Source organism: Lactuca virosa, chromosome 4 (assembly GCF_052849685.1).
Source record: "Lactuca virosa cultivar CGN04683 chromosome 4, Lactuca_virosa_CGN04683_v6, whole genome shotgun sequence".
NCBI classification, from domain to species: domain Eukaryota; kingdom Viridiplantae; phylum Streptophyta; class Magnoliopsida; order Asterales; family Asteraceae; genus Lactuca; species Lactuca virosa.
In genome coordinates this window covers 217597957-217622561 of record NC_136429.1, presented here as the reverse complement: position 1 = coordinate 217622561, position 24605 = coordinate 217597957, and the positions used below count along the sequence as shown (strand labels likewise).

Genomic DNA, 24605 nt, shown 5'->3' with positions numbered 1-24605 from the left:
TGAAAGAAGGATGTTTCCAAGGAGCTGATCTCCTTTGGAATGCTCTGTAATGATTGTTGTCAAGTCTTTCTAACTTCGTGCATAATCATTAAGAGGATCAATGCATATAAGTTTAGAATCTAACAGATTTCAGTAAATGGCATGAATTTGGAATTCTTGCATTTGCAGTAAGGATTTGGGACTGTGAAAAGAGGATCATTGGAGTGATGTTCGATTGATCTATTTTACAAAGTAAAGATCATAGACAAACATAGTATGCATACTTGGTGTATGGCATGACTAGTGTTTAGAAAACATAGTGTACATGCTTGGAGCATGGGACAACTATTGTTTTAAATTCAAGTATAAAGTTGATAAAACCGAAACAATGAATAATGAGTAATCAGTATGGTGATAAATAAAAGTGTTTATTTATATTCATAGGGTTTGATACCATATTTGATTCATTTATTCTTGTGTTTCACTTTGCATGTTTTGACTTCCAGAATAACTAAGTCGCTCTTCCTGAATGATTAAGTTATTCAAACCATCCACAGTCGGTCATATGTTGGAAGTAGATATGAATCAAGACTGTCATGGGTTGGTTTGTAGAGGTCCAAGTTGGTGGACAAAGTGGTGCTACAACACTCATGAGTGCTCATAAGTTCTGAGTATTGGATTCAATCGCGCTCATTTGAATCACTTCATGGGTTTTATCACGAGTGATCATGAGACGATAATATCTTATATTCTTCAAACCTAGAGATATGAGTTGTTACTATGAGTTGGTTGTACATTGATTGCACGAAAACGTATTCAGTAACTCGATGTTATAAAAAGTGCCTTTGTGTATGATTCAACAAGTAGTAGAACAAGCCATATGAGTCGAAGTTTATCCATTCCTTTTACCTTTGGGATAAAAGCGATATCTGTGGGCCCCTCGATGATTTAAAGATGATACATGTGAGTGCTTGGCCAAGCCAGGACTGATTTGATTTGTTCAATCAGTCAGTCATCATGAATCAGAAATCGGGAAACAATAAATGGACAGAGAGAATGATTGATAATCCATGTCTCAGTCCATATGATATCTAGAATGGAGGAATATATGATCCCTTATCTAATGGACAAGTCATTGACAAAGGTCAGAGTTCATCGACAAGGTCAGAGTTCGACAGAAGCTTTTGAGAGCTACGATTGCTGATCGGTTCCTGAAGTCATACGCAATAATAGTTTTAGACTTATCCAAGTGGGAGACTGTTGGATTAATGTCTAAGTCCATAACTATAATTGGTAAGACTTGACCCGACCCGGCATGGTCTATTTGGGTTGCATGACATCATGCATTTGGATAGACTATAATGAGAGAAATAACACTTAAGGTTGGTTAATATATTATAAGTTCTAATATATTAATAAGGTTATTTAATTAGTATTGATCAAGAATTAATTTGGAATTAATTAAGTGATCAAAAGGAGACTAATTAAATATATGGGTTGATTGTGTAAATCATTCATTCTTATATATGTGGGCTTGTGATCCAAGATTCCTTATGTTGGACTAAGTCCATGGGGTGACCCATGGATACTCCATGGAGGTTAAAATCCATGGAGCATAAGGAATGGGTAAAGTTATGAGTTACATGGTGTAACCCTAATAGCCACCATATAAAAGAATCCCATGGCTCAAGAAATCGTGCACTAATGTGTGAGTGTGAGGGCTTGACGATTTCAAGGAGTGTTCAAGTTTCTCTCAAGTTATTCCAAGTGTATTTGGTGTTGTGTGAACCATTTGAGGTGTCACACTTGGGGCACTAGGCACTCAAGCTTAATTAAGACATTCTGCATCAAAGAGGTATGTATTCTATCTTGTTATATTTATTATTTTGTATGCTAGATTAGGATAATACCTTGGATGTTCATAATTGTATGTATAATAGAGAAAACATAGATCCAAGGTATTTAGGGTTGCATGTACACTTAGGAGTGTTAGAATGCTAATAACCCAACAATATCTGGGGTGCCTGACCTACCCTTCGGTCCTAACAACCGAACTCTACTACTATCACATATAACACATCAGGCCAGCATATAACATATCAGGTAGTAGCAAACCTGGATGATATCACAAAGACAAATCATCCAACATACAACTCCTACTGGTGGGCCGGCATTGTGGCCGTAGACCCACCGCTACTGGAAGGTAACTCACCTCGATGTCGTGTAGTGTCTGAACTGTCCTCAGCGCGAAGGTCGGCCCCCCTCGTCTCCTCAATCCCTACACAACAACCTTCAAGTCATCAAACCGAACATACAACCCAACCAGGGTCAATACCAAAACCAGACAAGTCAACATTGGTCAAAGTCAACGCCCGGTTGACCTGACTCGCCGAGTTGATCGACCAACTCGCCGATTCCATGCTCCAATCACCCGATCCAACCCCGTCACCACTCATCGAGCCTTGCGAGAACTCGTCGAGTTCTCCTTCATTCAAACCATCAGGACCGTCTTCATCCTACTCGCCGAGTTGTATGAATAACTCGTCGAGTTCACCTTCATCCTATGAACATGTCCAGTCTGCGACTCGCCGAGTTGTATGAACAACTCGTCGAGTCCATCCTCAAGGGTTGGGAGATTGCCTTGGACTCGCCGAGTCTGTTCATACACTCGTCGAGTCCCATGATTCCCAGGACCCTTTACGAGTCTAAACATTTATGGGACTTCCTTCCCGAACCACTAGTCTAACCACAGAAGGGATTTAGTGGTCACTACACACCGACTCGCTGAGTTCGAAGAACAACTCGTCGAGTCCCTTCTTGACCCTTACTATACGGTCGATTTAAATGGGTCTTAACATGCCAAAACCATAGATCTGGCCTCCTAATGTCCATTTTATACGTAAAGTTCCAAACTTGGTGCACATGCATGGGGTCTTTGGCTCAAACATCCATAAAAGGTGCTCTACAATGTGCATGGGGCTCTCATGTCCATAGAGTTGGCACCTTTATGCCATGATACCCCTCCAATGACTCAGATCTGAAAGTAGAACCCCATGAATCACCTCACAAATCCGAAAATGGCTTAGAAAGCCCTAAATGCACCCAAAATCTAAGCCCTAAAGATGAACAACCAAATGGAAGACCAAAACAGGAGGCGTTTACCTTGATTGGGCTGAAGATGGAATAAGATCTCTGGATCTACAAGCCCCAACTCGAATTCCCAAGCTTCTTCCTTCCTTCCAAGCTTCACAAACCACCCAAAAGTACCAAAAATGGCCTTAGATCACTCAAAGCGGCTAGGGTTTCGATATGAGGTGTTCTGGGAGCATAAGGGACGATGGAGGCTGCAATAAGACGTTTAAATAGGGTGAAAACCCTCAAATTTAGGGTTTCACCCAAACAGCACCTACTCGCCGAGTCAGTCTTCCGACTCGTCGAGTAGGTTACTTAAACTGTGCGCAGATCCCGTCTCTACTCGACGAGTTGGGCCACCAACTCGTCGAGTCCCAGAGGAAATACATAAAATTCATAAATAAAATACATACCAATAATCCGGTGTTACAAGTACTTCTTCTATCTTATGCTTATGAAGTGATATTTTCTGTCAATGTGTCTTGATCTACCATGATCTCTTGGTTCCTTGGCTAAGGCAACCGTACTATTGCTGTCACAGAAAATCTCCATAGGCTCCTTTATAGCTGGTACAACTCCAAGGTCTTCGATGAAGTTCTTTAGCCATATCGCCTCCTTTGTTGCCTCGCTTGCTGCTATGTACTCTGATTCGCAAGTTGAATCGGCTACTGTCTCCTGCTTGGAACTTTTCCAAGTAATTGCTCCTCCATTGAGGGTAAAGACCCAGCCTGACTGAGAGCGGAAGTTATCCCTATCAGTCTGAAAACTAGCATCACTATACCCAACCACTCTCAAGTCATCACTCCCACCAAGGGTAAGGACCCAGTCCTTAGTCCTCCGCAGGTACTTGAGAATATTCTTTACCGCAGTCCAGTGAGCCTTGCCAGGGTTACCTTGATATCTGCTAACCATGCTCAACGCAAAGGCCACATTAGGGCGAGTACAAGTCATAGCTTACATGATCGAGCCAACAGCGGAAGCATATGGTAATCGACTCATCTCAGCTATCTCAGCCTCTGTACTCGGGCTCTGAGCCTTACTCAGTTTGGCATTGTGCTGGATCGGTAAATCCCCTTTCTTGGAATTCTGCATGTTGAACCTTTTCAACACCTTATCCAAGTAGGTACTCTGACTAAGTCCAATTAGTCTCTTACTCCTGTCTCTCAGTATCCTTATCCCTATGATATAGGAAGCTTCTCCAAGGTCTTTCATAGCGAAACACTTCCCAAGCCAGGACTTAACCTCCTGCAAAGCTGGAATGTCATTTCCTATGAGTAGTATGTCATCCACATACAGTACCAAAAAGCTAACTATACTCCCACTAGTCCTAACATATACACAAGACGCATCCTCGCTCCTCGAAAAACCAAACTCTTTGACTTTCTCATTGAAACAAAGATTCCATCTATGAGATGTTTGTTTCAATCCATAAATGGATTTCTCAAGCTTACACACTCTATTAGGGTACTTAGCATCGACAAAACTCTCTGGCTGATTCATGTAAACATCCTCAGCCAACTTTCCATTAAGGAAAGCGGTTTTGACATCCATTTTCCATATTTCATAATCATGAAATGCAGCTATGGCTAGCAAAACCCTAATAGACTTAATCTTCGCTACTGGTGAGAAGGTCTCATCATAGTCAACTCCTGGAGTTTGAGTAAAGCCATTCGCAACCAGTCGCGCCTTATAAGTGTGTACCTTCCCATCCATTTTGGTCTTCTTCTTGAAGATCCATTTGCACCCAACTGTCTTACGACCTGGTATATTGTCAACCAAGTTCCAAACTTGATTGTCATACATGGATTGGATCTCGTTGTCCATAGCCTCCTTCCATTTAGCAGACTCAGGGCCTGTCATGGCTTCCCTGTAGTTATTAGGTTCATCGAAATCTACCAGTGTACTATCACTGATAAATGTATCACCTTCAGCAGTGATATGATAACCATAATAAAAAACAGGTGTGTTCCTAACTCTAGTGGAACGTCGGTACAGACTCATCTATTGGATCAACAGGAGTTTCCTCTTCAGGTTGATTGCTAGGGTTTGAGGTTCCTTCACCACTTGAATCTTGAATTTCTTCAAGGTCAATTTGCCTCCCACTATTTCCTTGGCTTATGAACTCTCTCTCACGAAAGACTCCTCTTCTAGCTACAAAGACCACATAACCAAAGGATCTTTGTGGGTAGCCGATGAAAATACACCTCTCACTTCGAGGTTCAAGCTTGTCGTGAGATTCACGCCTCACGAAAGCTTCGCAGCCCCAAATCTTGATGTGGTCTAAATTGGGAACTTTCCCAGTCCACATCTCGTGAGGTGTTTTGACAACCTTTTTTAGTAGGGACTAGATTAAGGATATGGGCGGCAGTCTCTAAGGCATACCCCCAGAATGAGATAGGTAACGAAGCTTGACTCATCATGGAACGAACCATATCCAACAAGGTTCGATTGCGCCTCTCAGCCACACCATTCAGCTGTGGTGTCCTAGGAGGTGTCAATTGTGAGACAATCCCACATTCCTTAAGATAGTCAAGGAACTCAATACTAAGATACTCTCCTCCCCGATCGGATCGGAGTACCTTAATGTTCCTGCCCAATTGATTCTCCACTTCCTGCTTAAACTCTTTGAACTTTTCAAAGGTTTCTGACTTATGCTTGATTAAGTAGATATATCCATATCTACTATAATCATCAGTAAAAGTCACTTAGTAGCGATTAGCATCCCTTGTGGCGGTTTTGAAGGGTCCACACACATCTGTGTGTATGAGGTCCAACAAACCCTCACCCCTCTCACAAGTACCAGTGAAGGGTGACTTTTTCATTTTTTCAAGTAAACAATACTCGCAACTATCATCCGACTTTAGGTCAAATGATTCCAAAACTCCAGCCTTTTGGAGTTGGCCTATGCTCTTCTTGTTAACATGTCCAAGACGACAATGCCACAAGGATACTTTATCTAAACTATTTGAATAATCAATACACAATACATTATTTCCTAGATTATCTACAACATTCATAGCTTCATATACACCATCACAAGGTAATGCTTTAAAGTAAAATACATCATTGCAATAAACATTAATCTACAACATTCATAGCTTCATATACACCATTAATCTTATTTAGCCCATCCTAAATAAATCTTAGCACAATCCATATATATGTAAGAGTCCATATTTAATTAATCTCATTTGATCATTAAACTAATTCCAAATTAATTCTTGATCAATACTAATTAAATAATATGATTTCATATTAATATATTATAACTTATAATATATTAATACATCATAAACATCTTATTCTCAAAAGTATATCCATACAAATTGTTCGGTGAAGTGCAACCCAAATGGACCATGTCGGGTCGGGTCAAGTGCATACCAAATATAGTTACGGACTTAGACACTTTATCCAACACTGCCATCATCAACATCTACATTGTGACTGCTATCACCGTAACATAGCAAGCTTATATTTTTACCACGCAAGTAACGAAGAATTTTCTTAATAGCGTGTGCATGAGATTCTCTTGGACTTTGCATATAACGACTAACTACTGCAAACGAATATGCTAAATCTGGACGTGTATGTAAGAGATATTGTAAACAACCCACTAATTTTCGATAATGGATAGCTTCAACTTCAGGTTCATCTACATCTTTAGACAATTTTAGTTCCGGCTCCATAGGACATTGAGTTGAATTACAGTCTTCCATACCTTCTTCTTTTAGAATTTTCATGGTATAATTCTCTTTCTTCACCTTTACATAACTCTTTTCTTGCAATACTTCAATACCCAAGTAGCAAGTTAGTTCACCAAGGTCCGACATTTGAAACTGTAATGCCATCAATTTCTTGAATTGGTTTATGAACTCTACACTTGTTCCCGTCACGAATAAATCATCTACATAAACTGAAACAATTATATATTCTCCATTTGAAACCTTTCTATAAATGGCATTTTATTGCATGCATCGTTGAAAACCCATATTTTTCAACGTGTTATTAAGCTTCAAATTCCATGCTCTTGGAGATTGCCAAAGACCGTATAAGGCTTTTACCAATTTGTAGATTTTTTTTCTTCACCTTGCTTCAAGAATCCTTCTGGTTAGCAAACGTACACTTCGTCCTTTAAATCTCCATATAAAAAAATGATGTTTTTACATCCAAGTGGTGAATCTTCCATCCGTTCCCGGCTGCGAGAGCTATCAATAGTCTTATTTTCTTGAGCTGAGCTATCGACGCGAATACTTCATCAAAATCAATGCCTTGCTCTTGTACATAGCATTTGGCCACTAGAGGCGCTTTGTACCTTGTAATTGATCCATTTTTATTTATTTTAATTTTATACAACCATTTTAACCCGATAGGTTTAACATCTTTAAGAGGGAGGACAAGTTTCCACGTGTTGTTCTTCTCAATGGAATCAATTTCGGCCTTCATTGCATCGAGCCAATTCTTGTTCACTTTAGCTTCCTTAAAATCATTTGGTTCTTCATCGAATGTCAACATTAAATGATCCACATTTAGCTCGTAGTGATTTAATCTTCTTGGCAACACTGAAGTTCGAGTGGACCGACAAAGTGGGACAAAATCTACATCACTATTATTATCAACTGGTTGCGATGGGTTGCTGCCAATGTGAGAAGTGTCATCGGTTTGGACAGTTTCGGTCTGATCAATGGGTTGTTCGGTTTTAGTTGCGGTTGGGCTTGAACCACCATTAAATTGGGCTACTTGTTCATTACTCCAAAGAACCATGAATGTACCCGATCCATTTCCAGCTTAATTTTCGGGTTCATTACTCCATTGTCATCTCTTATTTTCATCACAAAATGCATAGGCACTTATTATGATTTTATTTTCCTACGGATTCTATAACCGAAATCCTCTTGAATTGGGGTCCTTTCCAAAATACACCAACGGACTTGACCTATCATCAAGCTTCTTCAAATGTTTTGAGACTACTCTTTCATATGCAACACAACCAAATACTTTCAAGTCTTCACGGTTTGGTTTTTCACCCTAAATTTTTCGAACGATGTAGCACCTATCAATGCTCAAGTAGGTGTATTATTTATGATAAACCTTGCATGACGTACCGATGTTTGTAATATCTTTCGCTTTCATTAGGCACCGTGTCATCTCGAGTAGAGTGCAATTTCTTCGTTCGACTATACCGTTTTGTTGAGGTTCATAAGGAGCCGTCAAAATACATGAAATCCCTTCTTCACCACAAAACTATTCAACTCATGTGATGTGAATTCTCCAACTCTATCCGCGTGGAATGTTTTGATCTCTTTACCGGTTCGTTTTTCAATCGATGTATTGAATCTTCTAATAATTCCGGATGCGTCGTTTTTATGATTCAAGAGAAAAGACCACATATATCTAGAAAATCATCAACAATGACTAAAATATAAACATTACAAGTGGGGGATCAACTGGTCCACAAATATCTCCATGTACCATCTCGAGGATATTTGTAGCTCTATACTCAGATTTCTTTGGAAACGATTTGTTGTGTTTGCTTTCCAACCATGCAAGATTCACAAAGTTGGTCTTGATGTTGGATTGTCAGTACCCCTTTAGCTAACTTGTGCATCAAGTTTACCATGCCAAAATTAATGTGGCCAAGTCATGCATGCCATAACCAAACTTCCTCATTAAACTTGGCTTGCAAGCAATGTGGTTTACCAACTTTTAACTGGATTTTGTAAAGTCGGTTTGAACTTCTTGGGACTTTCATAAGCAATCTTCCGTCTCCATCTCGCACGGTTAGGAAATCACCTTGCATCCGAATATCACAACCGATTATTTTAGATTTCACGATACTAATAACATTGCTACGAAGTGACATGATATAATAAATATCCTTCATTAGGTTTTGTTCATCGCTTTTCCTTTCGAATAAAATTGACCCTTTTCCTTTAATACTAACACATGACCCATCTCCAAATCTCACCCTACCCGTTATTTTCTTATTTAGTTCAGAAAAATAAGAGTAGTTGCCGGTCATGTGGTTTCTCGCACCATGTCTAAATACCAAACTCCGTCTTAATCGGCATTTGCCTTAATCTTTGGAGGGATATATTTGTCTTCGTTCAAGAACACTGTTTCTTGAATTGTATTTATCATAAATAAAGACCATTCTTCATGATTTATAGCTCCTTCGTATGTATCATTAAGGTTAGCCTCATTATTTTTGATTCGGTCCAGGCATCTTGAAGCAAAGTGACCATACTTGTCACACCGGTAACATTGAATATTTGAGAGATCCCTTTGTTCATGTTGCTTTCCCTTTTGTTTTTTTTTTTCATCACGAGTTTTAGTGGATTCTGAGTGATTGTGATTTTGGGTGTTACCCCGACCACGTCCACCGCCACGTCCACCACCACGTCCTCTTCCTCGGTAATTTGAACCACGACCTCTACCTTTTGATGATTCGGTGTTTCTGTTAGACGATTTAGTTTTGGAATAAAGTAATTTATTCTGTGTCTCGATTACTTTGTCTCCACCTTTGATTCTCTCTTCATAGGTTTTTAAACGACCAACCACATCTTCAAAACCTATTTTTTTGAGGTCCAAAACTTGTTCAAGGGCCGCAACAATGTGAACAAATCGTCTATAGAGACTTGTAAGATAAACTTCGCAAGCTTCTGTTCAGCCATGACCTCTCCTAGTGAATCGGATTTCAAAGCAATTTCGGATAATCTTGCTGCTAAGTCATCTATGGTGTCTTCAGATTTTGAAACTATGTGATTAGGGTTTGGAGTCTCGCTTCCTTCACTCGATCAGCTCCTAAATTTTGTGTTTTTATAGCATCCCACGTCTCTTTTCAAGTTTTCAGATCACCTATTTGAAGAATTTAAGTCTTCCGGAATCGATTGAAACAACAATCCTTTAACGATGTTGTTTTTCTTCACATAATCTAGTCTAGGATCAATCACATACTAGACACCATGAATCCCGAGTAGCACCTCCATGCGCATCCTCCAAATTGTGTAGTTCGTCAATGTCAAAGTCGGGCATTTGAACGTTAATGAAGTGTGTTCCTTAGCCGGTGGTTGTGGCGATTCTCTTCCCGATATCACAACTCAATTTCTGATCCCTCCTTCGGTGTTGATTAATCAAAGGCTTTATGATCCACCACACGAAAATAGAAAAGAAAACTGATTTGGTTTCTGATCTGAACAAGCCCCCCCCCCCCCCCCCCAAAAATAATAATAATAATAATAATAATAATAATAATAATAATAATAAAACGTTTATTATTATTTTTTCTTTAGGGCAAAACACAACCTGTCTTCTTCACCGATCTGTCGCAGGTTCACTTCGTGTGTCATGATCTTCCGAATAACCCACGATCTCATAACTACTCACGAGTTCCGATTTTGAAACCGATCAGGAAACCTCACTTGGTGTCGCCGAGTTCCCACTTGCTATCGTGATGTTACTTGCTGCTCAGATTCTCCACACGAGAAATATGATCAGGTAGCGTTTTTTCTCCACACGAGAAATCTGAACAAGTTCTCCACACGATCCCTCCTTTAAATCTCGAACATGAGGTCTCTCTTACCTTTGTTGTATGTATCCTTCTGTTCACAGGTACAACCTTTTGTTGCAGTGATTTCGATGAAAGCTTCCTACCCGAATGCTTCTTAAAACTCCGGTTTTCAATGAAAACTCTAATACCAATTAAAGAAGGAACACAAAAACTAGAAAGAATATGCAGCCTAAAACTCATTGGAATCTTTATTACATAAATCACTCAAACACTTCAATCTCTATTATTTACAGGAACCTATCTACCTGAATTTATACTAAACAAAACAAATTAGTATTAATCTAAGAATCTCGATACTTTCCACATACAATCATTCCTTATGTCTTAAGGAAAATTCGAAGACGTGGACAAAATTCCGAGTCTTTCTTGTGATCTGATCCAAACATGCCTACAAGACTTATTGGACTCATATTAATTCATTAACATTTTTAGCTGAAAATACGAACTATATAAGTTCTTACGATCCTGGATGGTATATCAGTATATAACTAACTTGCTTCAAAATAATCCCAAAAATGATTGAGATCGTTTTTTCACATCTTAAAAATCATAAAATTTTTAAAATTAAAATCGAGATCTTAAAAATTAGTTTTCAAAAATTAATATTTTAGTCTAAATTTATTTTAATATACTTAAATGTGACTTAGAAATACATGGATTAAATATTTTGTTACAATATGAAAACTATAAATATATCGTTGTTATTAAGAAAAGTGTAAAATATAGTTCCTATAGATTATAATTTTCCACAATTAACCCAATATTAATTATAACAACATTAGTTGTATACGTTTCTAATTTCTATTCAACATGCACTTATTTTATGACATCCGGTCATCATGTCATACAATGTGTCTGCCATGTTAGACTAATACTGATTTATATCATGCACATATATACTTACATATCACATATGTGTATTATTAAATATACAAACACGTATACATTGCAATTTAATCATTCAAATTCGGTTGCAAAATGTGAAAAAAGTTTTAAGATAATATACTCAATAATGCAGTACACAAAAATCGACATTAGTGATCGGTGTATCCTCGCCAGATTGGATCACATGAAACATGCTGCGGATATACGTGGCGAGTTGTAGTTATATCTTAAACAATTTTTAAAATTATATTCAAAATATTTTAAAATGTAATTGTTATTTTATCACATCATATTGTGAAAATTATTTTATGTGGAATGGACACGGCCGCCTGTGCTATTCCAACGTCACGGACTTCCTGGTAATTTCCTTAACCACATGCCTTTAGGTTATGTCTTTTTTTTTTTTTTTCTATTTTTTTAGCGATAAATATAATCTAATTCTAAAATACTTTTTAATTCCATTTATATCTACAACGGAATTTGAACCTCAACATCAAAGAGGAAAGACAACATTTGATACTATTGAGCTAAAAACATTTTGGTTTAAACTTTAAAGTATTGTGAATATATTTTTAATAGTTAAAATTTTAATTGTTAACTATGAAAAATTACTTATTTTATGAAATCTGTTTTTTTAGAACACATGATATTTTTGTTAGTAACTTGTTAGATATCTTGTTAGACAAACGAGCTAGATTCAATGTATATTAATTCTAATTAATATTTAATAACTAATTAATAAAAAATAATATTAAATAAACTACTGCAATATATAAAATATTAAATTTAATGAATATATTTTTAATAATTAATTCAGGATATATTTAAAAACACTCATGAAAAACTATTTTAACTAGATTTGTAAAAAAAAAAAAAACTAACTTGTAAGGTAGATTATAAACTATTTTTCTTGTGAAATATAACAACTTAAAAAAGTTAATTAATTTTTTTTTTTCGTAGAGGACAAACATAGTTAAATCAACTATGATTCTTCTATATTCGCCCAATTCCTTTTTACCAAAGCACTTGTACATTGTGCATCATAAATTGTAAATTACAATGAACTATGCATATTATGAAGTCCCGACATAAATTATTGAACCTAACCACACCTACAAATCAAACCTATTTACATAAGTTTTGATGTAAAAAAAATTACAAATTCAAATAAAAACATAATGAAATTTTAAACGTTTACATAAATATAAAGAAAGAATAAAAGGAATAAACAGTATATTCTTTATCATATTCCCGCGCTTTTCCTTTCTTTTTCCCTTTTGAAACTCCACACCAAACTCGTTATCAACCATTGGATTACAAAACATCTGTTGCTTGAGATTACATCCTACGGCTGAGATTTATCCCGAAAATCAGATACCACGTACAAATATTCGGGTAATATTCCTTGGCATATTTACCCTACACCATTTACGTACTATAAATAGCCTCCATTCTGTATCTTCTTTCATCCACCGATCAAATAAATACTCACCGGAATCTTATAACTCCGACGAAAATGTCAGGAATAGTTGTGATTTTCGACTTCGACAAGACGATAATTGATGTTGACAGCGACAATTGGGTGTTGGACGAATTAGGCGCCTCTGATCTCTTCAACAAACTACTTCCCACCATGCCCTGGAACTCTCTTATGGTACTGTGTTCTTCTTCTAGATCTGCAACAATTTTCATATTCTATTTTGAATAATTGAAGAATGTTGATTGTATAAAAAACAGGACAAGATGATGGAGGAATTGCATTCACAAGGTAAAACGATTCACGATATCGAACAAGTACTTAACCGTGTGCCGATACATCCTCGTGTTGTTCCTGCCATTAAAGCAGCTTATGCATCAGGGTAACTGATTCAACTTTCTCTCGATGGATCATTAACGATGTAAAGTTTTTCTTTTCTTACTGTTGTTTGTTGGATCTGTGTACTTTCAGATGCGATTTACGAGTAGTAAGTGATGCGAACACATTCTATATAGAAACTATACTGAAACATCTTGGAATTCGAGAATGTTTCTCAGAGATCAACACGAATCCAGGTTTTGTTGATGATGAAGGCAAGTTAAGGATTTTGCCTTTCCATGATTTTCACAAATCTGAACACGGTTGTAACCTCTGTCCACCCAACATGTGCAAGGTAAACTTTGATTCCACTTTGTTTATCAAATATAGAAGAAGCATACAAGATTTCTGATTTGTTTTGATCATATTATCTCGAACAGGGTAAAGTAATAGAAAGGATTCAAGCTACGGTGGCCGGAGAGAAAAGGATCATATATTTGGGCGACGGCGCCGGTGATTTTTGTCCGAGTAGAAAGCTTGTGGAAGGAGATTACATGATGCCGAGGAAGGATTTTCCGGTGTGGAAGCTGATTTGTGAAAACAGGGATGCTGTTAAGGCGGAGGTTTATGAATGGAGTGATGGAGAAGACATGGAGCGTATCCTTCTGCAACTAGTCGCTTCAATAATCTCGATTGAAAAGATGGAGAATACGAATGCTAATCAGTTGTTTGATTGCAAGTTTGAGAGGATTGACCTCGGAGCTTTGTCTAAACCCATTTCTGTTCCTCATTGAAGCATTTTTCTTTTTGTATTTGAATCGCTACTATTAGAATTTAGAACTAGAATTGGTATTATAATTTCCAGATTATCGTATAAAAAAATCTAACTGTTTCAACAAGTGTAGGTTTTTTTCCGTAGATATTTTTATTTTTTTTAGCTGTTTCGATTTGAAGGATAATTATAGTTATATATTGAAAGGTTATTCAGCCAAATAATGTTTTACGGAGGGTGAGCAAAAACAGCACCGTAACTAAAATTAACCGCATAAACCGCAATAAAAACCGACAGTAAGGTTTTCTGTTTTTCAAAAACCGCACTGTATATATTATATACAACTTTTTTTTTATTAATTATTAATATATTAAATATTAAAAATAAGACAAGTTTCATGAATGAAAGATGAATAAAATACTAGAAGACAAAAGTATGGTTTTTTGTTATGTTCAACTTTGAAAAATGATGAAAATAGACATTTTTAAGAAATTTATTATTAATTACTATTGATTTGATGTTTTTAAGATATTAACTGTTTGTGATTTAAGTTAATTGTCTTATACATTATGGTTTTTTTAATTATTACAAGTAATATGTTTGAACTCTTAAAACTGTTTGAGCTTTAAACTGTGGTTAAAAACCACACAAAATAACCGTACCAAATCCATGCGGTTAATAACCGCAACACAGAAAAAACAAAACCGTACCGCAAAAATAACCGACTAACCCCACCGCAAAAATAACCGCACCAAGCGGTTTTGAAAATGGATTAACCGCATTTGCGGTTAGTGGTGAGGTTTTGGCTAATAACCGCACCGAACCGCACCGCGCTCACCCCTAGTTGTACTGTATATTAGTTTAAATGGTTTTTGTAATTTTTTTTTCTTTAAAAGGTACGAAGTTGTGTTTTACCGGTTAATTTCGTACTTATACCTATTTTTGAAGATTACATTGCCCTGTCAACTGTCAACTAAGCAGGTGAGTCAACGATGACTCAGTGGTGAGTTGACTCATCGAACTTCGGACAATCAAAATCAAGAATACCTAAACCTTTGGTTCCTTTGTGTTCTTCATCAGAGAGAAAAGCAAGGCACAAAATCAAAAACACCCAAACAAAGTTAACACAAAATTGACTTACAAATGCAAGAAAATTTTCAAAATCAAGAACACTCTAAACCCTTGGAAACACTTATTTTGTTTTCTATAGCTATTCCACTATAAATGCATTCCCTTCTCCTTTTCAATGCCAATCTACTCCCATGCCTCTGCGTTGTTCCCACCTCTACCGACCCCCTCATTTCCTCAGGCATATTACTCCGGTCGGCGAACATCATGCCTGATTTCCAAATCGAGACTCTTCTATATCTCATTAATAGAATCTTCTCAACGTATCTTAATTCGCTTTAGGTTTGTTTTTTCATTCTTCATTCTTCATTCTTCCCCAATCCAATTTCACGATTCGATTTAGAAATTTCCTTAACGAAATTGAGTATACGATTCAGGTGGAGCACTAATTGGGAAATTTATTGGTGCAATCAAAGGGTAAACGACGGAAACGGGGCTAGTTTGTGGAGCCGGTGTGGGTGTAATCATCGGTGCAATCACAACTATTCTCGAAAGTTTTCGTTTGTACCTTTCTCAGTTTCAATTGTATTGTCTGAAGAAGCTCATGTTCAATCAATTCAAACTTATTATATGACACTTTAGGGCACAATGGTTGTGAATGATGAAGGAGAAGGTGCATTGGCGAGTCTAGAACGTAAAACCATATAACTCACTATTTATATAAAACCAATAGAAAAAAAACAAAAAGTAGTAGTTGCGGGTTCGGATCGAGTCGAATTGTATAAGGAAAATAAAATTAAGTTCTTACAATTGTACCCAACGAGGAATAAGTATTAACAAAAGTTCAATAGCTGTGAGCTCATGGAATAAGTATTAACATTGAACAAGTAAAAACAAATGTAAAATATTTATGGGTGTGACAAATTGGTTTGGTGGTTATTGTAACATCCCAAAAATTAAGGATAAAAATTTCATTTTTATTATGATCAAAACGTAGATATAACTTGATCCAAACATTTAAAAGCATTTCTAAATAAAACAATTATCAGAGTAAAATCTCAAAATCACATATTGCGGAAAACACGAGTGTATGCGCTGCGATCAAGTCGGGTCATTCCCTTTCGAACCGGAAGTACCTGAAACCATAAACCACAAACTGTAAGCACAAAGCTTAGTGAGTTCCCCAAATACCACATACCACACCAACGTACTGTCAGACATATCTGGGTGCCCGACCTACCCTGTCGAGCATATCTGGGTGCTCGACCTACCCTGCCGAGTATATTTGGGTGCTCGACCTACCCTGCCAGGCATATCTGGGTGCCCGACCTACCCTGCCAGGCATATCTGGGTGCCCGACCTACCCTCCGGTCTATTTCAACAGGTTACGGGGTCTATTTCACCCTTACCACTACCACATAATAACATACATAAATCACATGATCATCAAGCAATAAGTAAACAATGATATTTATCACACAGACAACCATCATACTATGCAATAAATAAAGAGCCAGCCATGGTGTAACACCCGTTTCCTAGTATGCATTCATTCCAAGTATTCCTTATGTTTTTCTCTGGGACTCGGCGAGTTGGAGGCCAACTCGGCGAGTAGAGTCATGATCCGCGGAGAGTTTAAATAGTCTACTCGACGAGTCGGGGGACCGACTCGGCGAGTAGACGTTGTTTGAGTGAAACCCTAAATTGAGGGTTTGCACCCTATTTAAACAACTTATCTCAGCCTCTATAGTCCCTATTACTCCCAGAAAGCATTACCTCGAAACCCTATCCGTTTTTAGTGTGTTCTTCAGCCTTGTGGTGTTACTTTTGTGTGTTTGAAGCTTGAAGAGGAGAAGGAGATTTGTGAGATCAAGGGGAAACAAGAAGATCCAGAGTTTTGAACTCATTTCCAGCTTATTAGAGGTATAAAACTGGAACTTTAGCTATTCTTTGTTTAGATCTTGATTTTGGTCCATTTTCTAAGCCCTGGAGAGGTTGTTTTCGGGATTGAGTAGTGGAAGTCAGTTTGTACTTCAGATCTGGGGCTATTGGGGTTTTTTATGGCATAAAGGTGCCCACCTTGTTGCCATAAACACCCCATGCATCTTGTGGACCATCTTTCATGGCTTTTTGAGCCAAGGACTCCATGCATGTGCACCAAGTTAGAAACTTTACGTGTAAATGGACATTAGGAGGCCAGATCTATGGTTTTGATGTGTTAAGACCCATTTAAATCGACTGTATAGTAATGGCCAAGGATGGACATGGCGAGTCAAAGTGTAATGTCCACCAAATCCTTTCTGGAGAGGGATCAAATGATAGGGTGGAAAGCCCTTCGGTTGTTTAGGCTCATAAAGGACCTGGGAATCATGGGACTCGACGAGTGGTTAAGCAAACTCGGCGAGTCCAAGGTAATCTCCCAATCTTTGAAGATGGACTCGACGAGTCATAGACTGGACACATTCTTATGAGGGAGATGAACTCGACGAGGGGTTATGCTTGATTAGGTTATGCTTGATTTGGTTACTCGATGCACGAATGTTGCTTGCTTTGTGCTAGAGGGGTTTTGGCTAACTTTAACTAGCTAGGAAGCGAATATGTAACAGTATTCGCAAGCTAGTTAGGGAAAGGTGGTAGGGACCCCTAGTGCAGCTGACGGCGGAGAGTAAGTCGGAGGGTGTCCTAGGAAATCCTAGGATGAGAATAGTTGGAAAGGGATATTGGTTAAGGGACTTGGTGAAGTTGAGGCAACCCTTGAGGAAAGTACGGATAGATGTGGAAGGTAGTATGGGCCCGTACTACTGGAAGCAGAGGATCCGTACTCGAGTCAAGGAGGGCCGAGATGGAACCAGGAAATTTGGGGAGTGTGTGAGACCTCTCGAGAGTATGTATGATCCTGACGTTTATGTGTTTATTTTCAGTGTGGTGACCACACGACATGGAGCAGGAGGTTTAGGATCTGGGTCAGGATCAGGATCAGGCTCGGGTGCAGGATCCGAGCAGGTTGATGACGGACTACGCGAGTTCATCGCGTCTGAGATCACTAGAGGTATCCTTGAGTCGACCCCTATCATTTTTGGGTCGATCAAGGAGGGGATTATCGAGCTGATGGAGGATCACCTCCAGGCATTCAGGAGGGACTCGGCGTCCATCCAGACGGGTACGCGCACATTGTCCTTCAAGGACTTCAGAGGGAGTGGTACGCCAGACTTTCACGGGGTGAAGGACCCCATTGCTGCTAGGAGATGGATCACAGATATTGAGTCTGCACAGTTGACGAGCTTCTGCCTGGAGAGGTCGAAGGTCCGCTATGCTGCGGGATGTTTGAGGGATAGAGCTAGAGATTGGTGGGAGTCAGTTGGTGACTTGCTGGGAGCCCCAGCCATCGAGGCTATGACTTGGTCAGATTTTGTGACCCGGTTCAAGGCTGAGTTTGCGCCGGCTGTGGAGCTTCAGCAGCTGGCCAGAGAGTTTCTTGATATTAGACAGACGACTGAGACAGTGGCAGAGACCACCGCCAATTTCAGGGAGAGGGCCTTGTTGGTACCTCAGTATGCAGGGGATGAGGAGATGCGGAAGACCCACTACCATGATATGTTGAGGGCTGATATTCGGGAGCATGTCAGCTATTCAGCATGCCCGACCCTGGAGTCCATGATTTCTAGGGCGCGGGAGAGGGAGCTTGATTTGGAGCACGTCAGGAAGAGGAAGGCAGAGACTGAGCAGGTTACAGGGGTTTCGAGGAAGAAACCCATGGGATCCGACGTTAGGTCAAAGGGCCAGCCGGGCCAGAGCCGCTGCAGGAAATGCGGCATGCCACATGAGGGAGCTTGTAGAGCGGGATCGTCAGGCTGCTACAAGTGCGGCAAGACGGGGCACATTGGCAGGGATTGTACTACCCCCGCCCCTACAGTTCAGATATCAGACCTGATTTGCTTCCATTGCAATCAGAGGGGCCATAAAAATGCCAACTGCCCTATATTGTCAGCAGTATCAGCAGCAGCGCCATTGGTGGCGCCGACTTCAGCGACAACACGAGTTGCGGATGGACAGAAGGTCAAGGCAGAGGCTCCAGTGGTGTAGAGCCGAGCGTTTCAGTTGACAGCCGAGGAGGCACGCGCCGCACCCAATGTGGTGACGGGTATGATTTCTTCCTTATGTTTTTATTTTATGTTGCTGTGATTTTGATATGTTATATGTATGCTCTGTTTAGGATCGTTCCATGTGAACGGTATCCCAGTCCAGGTGTTGTTTGATTCGGGTGCTACCCGATCATTTGTCTCTCTTGCGCTTAGCAAGAAGTTTTCTGAGTCCTCGGGCATGTTGGATTTCCCTCTAGAGGTCGAGATTGCGGACGACCGGTCAGTACGAGCATCAGAGGTTTTCAGAGATTGTGTTTTGAGATTGTTCGAGGAGCGTTAGCTGGTAGACTTGGTTCCCATACCTTTGCGGGGGAACAAGGTTATTATAGGTATGGATTGGATAAGCCCCAATGGGGCGGTGATCGACTGCGCGCAGCAGTTGGTGCGGATCAGGACCCCAAGTGGGGAGAGCTGGTGATTCAGGGCGAGAGGCCACAACGAGGGCCAGCTTTATGTTCAGCATTGAGGGTTAAGCGTTACCTTCAGCAAGGTTGCGCAGGATATGTCGCCTACGTTATGGATACCCGGGAGGCGGGTAAGGCGACGGTGGGCAATATGCCAGTAGTACGAGAGTTCTCGGATGTATTCCCCGAGGAGCTGCCTGGGATACCTCCATAGAGACAAATAGAGTTCAGGATCGACCTAGTCCCTGGTGCGGATCAGATAGCCAAGGCACCGTATCGGTTGGCTCCTCCTGAGATGCAGGAGTTGTCTATACAACTGCAGGAGCTGTTAGACAAAGGATTCATTAGACCGAGCAGTTCACCCTGGGGAGCCCCGATTCTGTTTGTGAAGAAGAAGGATGGGTCGCATCGGATGTGTATAGATTATCGGGAGCTAAATAAGGTAACAGTAAAGAACCGTTACCCACTCCCGAGGATTGATGACCTCTTTGACCAGCTATAGGGAGCATCTTGGTTCTCCAAGATCGATTTGCGTTCAAGATATCATCATATGAGGGTCAGAGAGGAGGATGTGCAGAAGACTGCCTTTCGGACGCGATATGGTCACTATGAGTTTATGGTGATGCCTTTCGGGCTCACCAATGCTCATGCCACGTTCATGGATCTCATGAAATGCGTGTGCAGACCGATGTTGGATCGTTCTGTGATAGTTTTCATTGATGGCATCTTGGTTTATTCCAAGACGCTAGAGCAGCATGAGGAGCACTTGCGGGAGGTTCTGAATACTCTGAGGAGGGAGAGCTTGTATGCTAAGTTCTCCAAGTGTGAGTTCTGGTTGCGCAAGGTGCAGTTTCTTGGGCACCTTGTCAACCAGAAAGAGATTTTGGTTGATCCGGCCAAGGTGGAGGCCGTGATGAGGTGGGAGGTTCCGAGGTCTCCATTTGAGATTCGGAGCTTTCTGGGACTGGAAGGCTATTATCGGAGGTTCATTCAGGACTTCTCCAAGATAGTTGTGCCCCTGACCCGGTTGAGGAGGAAATTCGTGGTCTTTCACTGGGGACCTGAGCAGCAGGCCGCATTTGAGACATTGAGACTGAGATTGTGCGAGGCGCCGATCTTAGCCCTGCCGGAGGGCATGGAGGATTTTGTGGTATATTGCGATGCGTCCATCTCAAGCTTGGGCACGGTATTGATGCAGAGAGGGCATGTTATTGCTTACGCTTCGAGGCAGCTGAAGCCTCATGAGGCGAATTATCCGACGCATGATTTGGAGCTGGGGGCTGTTGTTTTCACCCTCAAGATTTGACGCCATTACCTCTATGGGGTTCGTTGTACCATTTATACGGACCATAAGAGCCTGAGGTATCTCATGGACCAGCCAAATCTGAATATGAGGCAGCGCCGATGGCTTGATGTGGTAAAGGATTATGATTGTGAGATCCTCTACCACCCGGGAAAGGCCAATGTCGTGGCTGATGCGCTTAGCCGCAAGGCCGCGCCGATCAGGGACATCTGTCTGAGGATGACAGTTGTGACTCCGCTGTTGGAGTAGATCCGGGAGGCCCAGCAGGAGGCCATGAAGGAGGAACATCGGAAGAGCGAGCGAATTGTGGGTTAGGTTTCCTCCTTCGACTATGATAGTCGGGGATTGTTGACTCTTCACCGTAGGGTGTGGGTCCCTTATCATGGAAGGGTACGCCATATACTGATGGAAGAGGCGCACAAATCCAAGTTTTCTATCCATCCCGGGGCGACAAAGATGTACAGAGATCTTCGTCCTGATTATTGGTGGCCCTGTATGAAGAGGGATGTGGCTTGGCTTGTGGAGAGGTGCCTGACCTGCAGGAAGGTCAAGGCTGTGCACCAGAGACCTCACGGCAAGGTCCAGCCGTTGGATATCTCGTTGTGGAAGTGGGGGGATATTACTATGGATTTTATCACGAAGCTTCCCAGGACCGCGCGTGGAATGGATTCAATTTGGGTCATCGTTGATCGTTTGACCAAGAGCGCTCATTTTATTCCGATTCAGGAAAGAATTTCGGCCGAAAAGTTGGCTGACATTTATATCAGGGAGGTAGTGGCGCAGCACGGGGTGCCAGTATTAGTGATTTCCGACAGGGATGTGCAGTTCATTTCCAGGTTTTGGAAGAGGTTTCATGACGAGCCGGGTACACGTCTGCACTTTAGCACCTCCTTTCACCCGCAGACGGATGGTCAGAGCGAGCGAACCTTCCAAACTCTGGAGGATATGTTGCGATCGTGTGTTTTAGACTTCGGAGGTAGTTGGGATACTTACCTTCCTCTCGCAGAGTTCTCCTATAATAACAACTATCATGCGAGTATCGACCGTCCTCCTTTCGAGATGTTGTATGGGAGGAAATGTAGGACCCCGATATGCTGGGGAGAGGTTGGGAAGAGGGTCATGGGGAGTACCGAAGTGGTACTCAAGACCACCGAGAGGATCCAGCAGGTTCGGAGCAGGCTTCAGACTGCTCAGAGTCGGGAGAAGAGTTATGCCGACAGGCGTCTGTCAGACCTGGAATTTCAGGTCGGGGATATGGTACTCCTGAAGGTGTCGCCTTGGGAGGGCGTCATTCGATTCAGGAAGCGGGGCAAGCTGGGCCCCAGGTATATTGGGCCCTTCAGGGTTGTAGCCTGGGTGGGAAAGGTGGCATATAGGCTGGATCTGCCAGCCGAACTCAGTCAGATTCATAGCACTTTTCATGTATCCTAGTTGCGGAAGTGTCTGGTGGACAATTCGGCAGTAGTGCCATTAGAGGATATCCAGGTGGATGGTAGCCTGAATTACATTGAGCGGCCAGTGGCAATCCTAGACAGGAAGTCGAAGGATCTGAGGAACAAGAGAGTGGAGCTGGTTAAGGTGCAGTGGCAGCACCGCAAGAGCTCAGAATGGACCTGGGAGTCGGAGGACGAGATGAGGGAGCATTACCCCGAGCTTTTTCAGGATCGAGCAGCAGACTTCGAGGAGGAAGTCTAAGATAAGTGGGGGAGATTTGTAACACCCGTTTCCTGGTATGCATTCATTCCAAGTATTCCTTATGTTTTTCTCTGGGACTCGGCGAGTTGGAGGCCAACTCAGCGAGTAGAGTCGTGATCCGCGGAGAGTTTAAGTAGTCTACTCGACGAGTCGGGGGACCGACTCGGCGAGTAGATGTTGTTTGAGTGAAACCCTAAATTAAGGGTTTACACCCTATTTAAACAACTTATCTCAGCCTCCATAGTCCCTATTACTCCCAGAAAGCATTACCTCGAAACCCTAGCCGTTTTTAGTGTGTTCTTGAGCCTTGTGGTGTTACTTTTGTGTGTTTGAAGCTTGAAGAGGAGAAGGAGACTTGTGAGATCAAGGGGAAACAAGAAGATCCATAGTTTTGAACTCATATCCAGCTTATTAGAGGTATAAAACTGAAACTTTAGCTATTCTTTGTTTAGATCTTGATTTTGGTCCATTTTCTAAGCCCTAGAGGGTTGTTTTCGGGATTGAGTAGTGGAAGTTAGTTTGTACTTCAGATCTGGGGCTATTGGGGGTTTTTATGGCATAAGGGTGCCCACCTTGTTGCCATAAACACCCCATGCATCTTGTGGACCATCTTTTATGGCTTTTTGAGCCAAGGACCCTATGCATGTGCACCAAGTTAGAAACTTTACGTGTAAAATGGACATTAGGAGGCCATATCTATGGTTTTGATGTGTTAAAACCCATTTAAATCGACTGTATAGTAATGGTCAAGGATGGACTCGGTGAGTCATTCTTGGGACTCGCCGAGTCAAGGTGTAATGTCCACCAAATCCTTTCTGGAGAGGGATCATATGATAGAGTGGAAAGTCCCTCAGTTGTTTAGGCTCATAAAGGACCTGGGAATCATGGGACTCGACGAGTGGTTGAGCAAACTCGGCGAGTCCAAGGAAATCTCCCAATCTTTGAAGATGGACTCGACGAGTTGTTCATACAACTCGGCGAGTCATAGACTGGACACATTCTTATGAGGGAGATGAACTCGACGAGTTCAAGGATGACCTTGGCGAGTCGGATGAAGATAGTCCCGATTTTATGATTGAAGGAGAACCCGTCGAGTTCTTTCTAGACTAGACGAGTAGAGTCGAGGGTTGGTTCGAGTTAGAGGAGTATGGACTCGACGAGTTGGTAGACCAAATCGGCGAGTCAGGTCGACTGGATGTTGACTTTGACCAATGTTGACTTTGACTGAATTGAGTTGACCCCGGTTTGGGTTGCATGTTCGAATTGATAACTTAGAAGGGTTGTCGTGTAGGGATTGAGGAGTATAGGGGAGTTGTCTTTCACGCCGACATTTCAGACACTACACGACATCGAGGTGAGTTACCTTCCAGTAGAAGTGGGTCTAAGGCACCAAGGCCGTCCCATTGGTAATTGTTTAGTTGAGATGATTGTCTTTGTGATAATCATCTGGATTGCTTGTGCTTGATATATGTGTATGCTAGTATGATATGTTATGTGAGATAGTATCAATAGGAGGGGACTTGTCCCCGATTCGGTCGCTAGGGCCAATGGGTAGGTCGGACACCCCAGATATGTCTGACATCATGATTATGATATGATAATATATGCTAGTGGCAGGGGTGAAATAGTCCCCGTATTCGGTTGAGATAGACCGGAGTGTAGGTCGGCACCCCAGAATAGCCTGACATGGGTAGGTCAGCACCCCATATGAGCTTGACATGGGTAGGTCAGCACCCCAGAATAGCTCGACATGGGTAGGTCAGCACCCCAGAATGGCTTGACATGGGTAGGTTAGCACCCCAGAATGGCTGGACATGGGTAGGTCGAGCACCCCAGAATTGCCCGACAATATGTATGTGGTTT

General features: G+C 41.1%; 1 protein-coding gene across 1 annotated transcript; it reads left to right on the top strand.

The window, feature by feature from the left end:
* The first annotated feature begins 13016 nt into the window (after window positions 1–13016).
* On the top strand, window positions 13017–14276 carry LOC145108000 (inorganic pyrophosphatase 2-like). The gene is made up of 4 exons (XM_079044976.1): window positions 13017–13217; window positions 13301–13422; window positions 13512–13713; window positions 13799–14276. The coding sequence occupies exons 1-4, from the start codon at window positions 13080–13082 to the stop codon at window positions 14150–14152; spliced, it is 816 nt and encodes a 271-aa protein (XP_078901102.1). The 5' UTR covers window positions 13017–13079; the 3' UTR covers window positions 14153–14276.
* Window positions 14277–24605: the final 10329 nt, after the last annotated feature.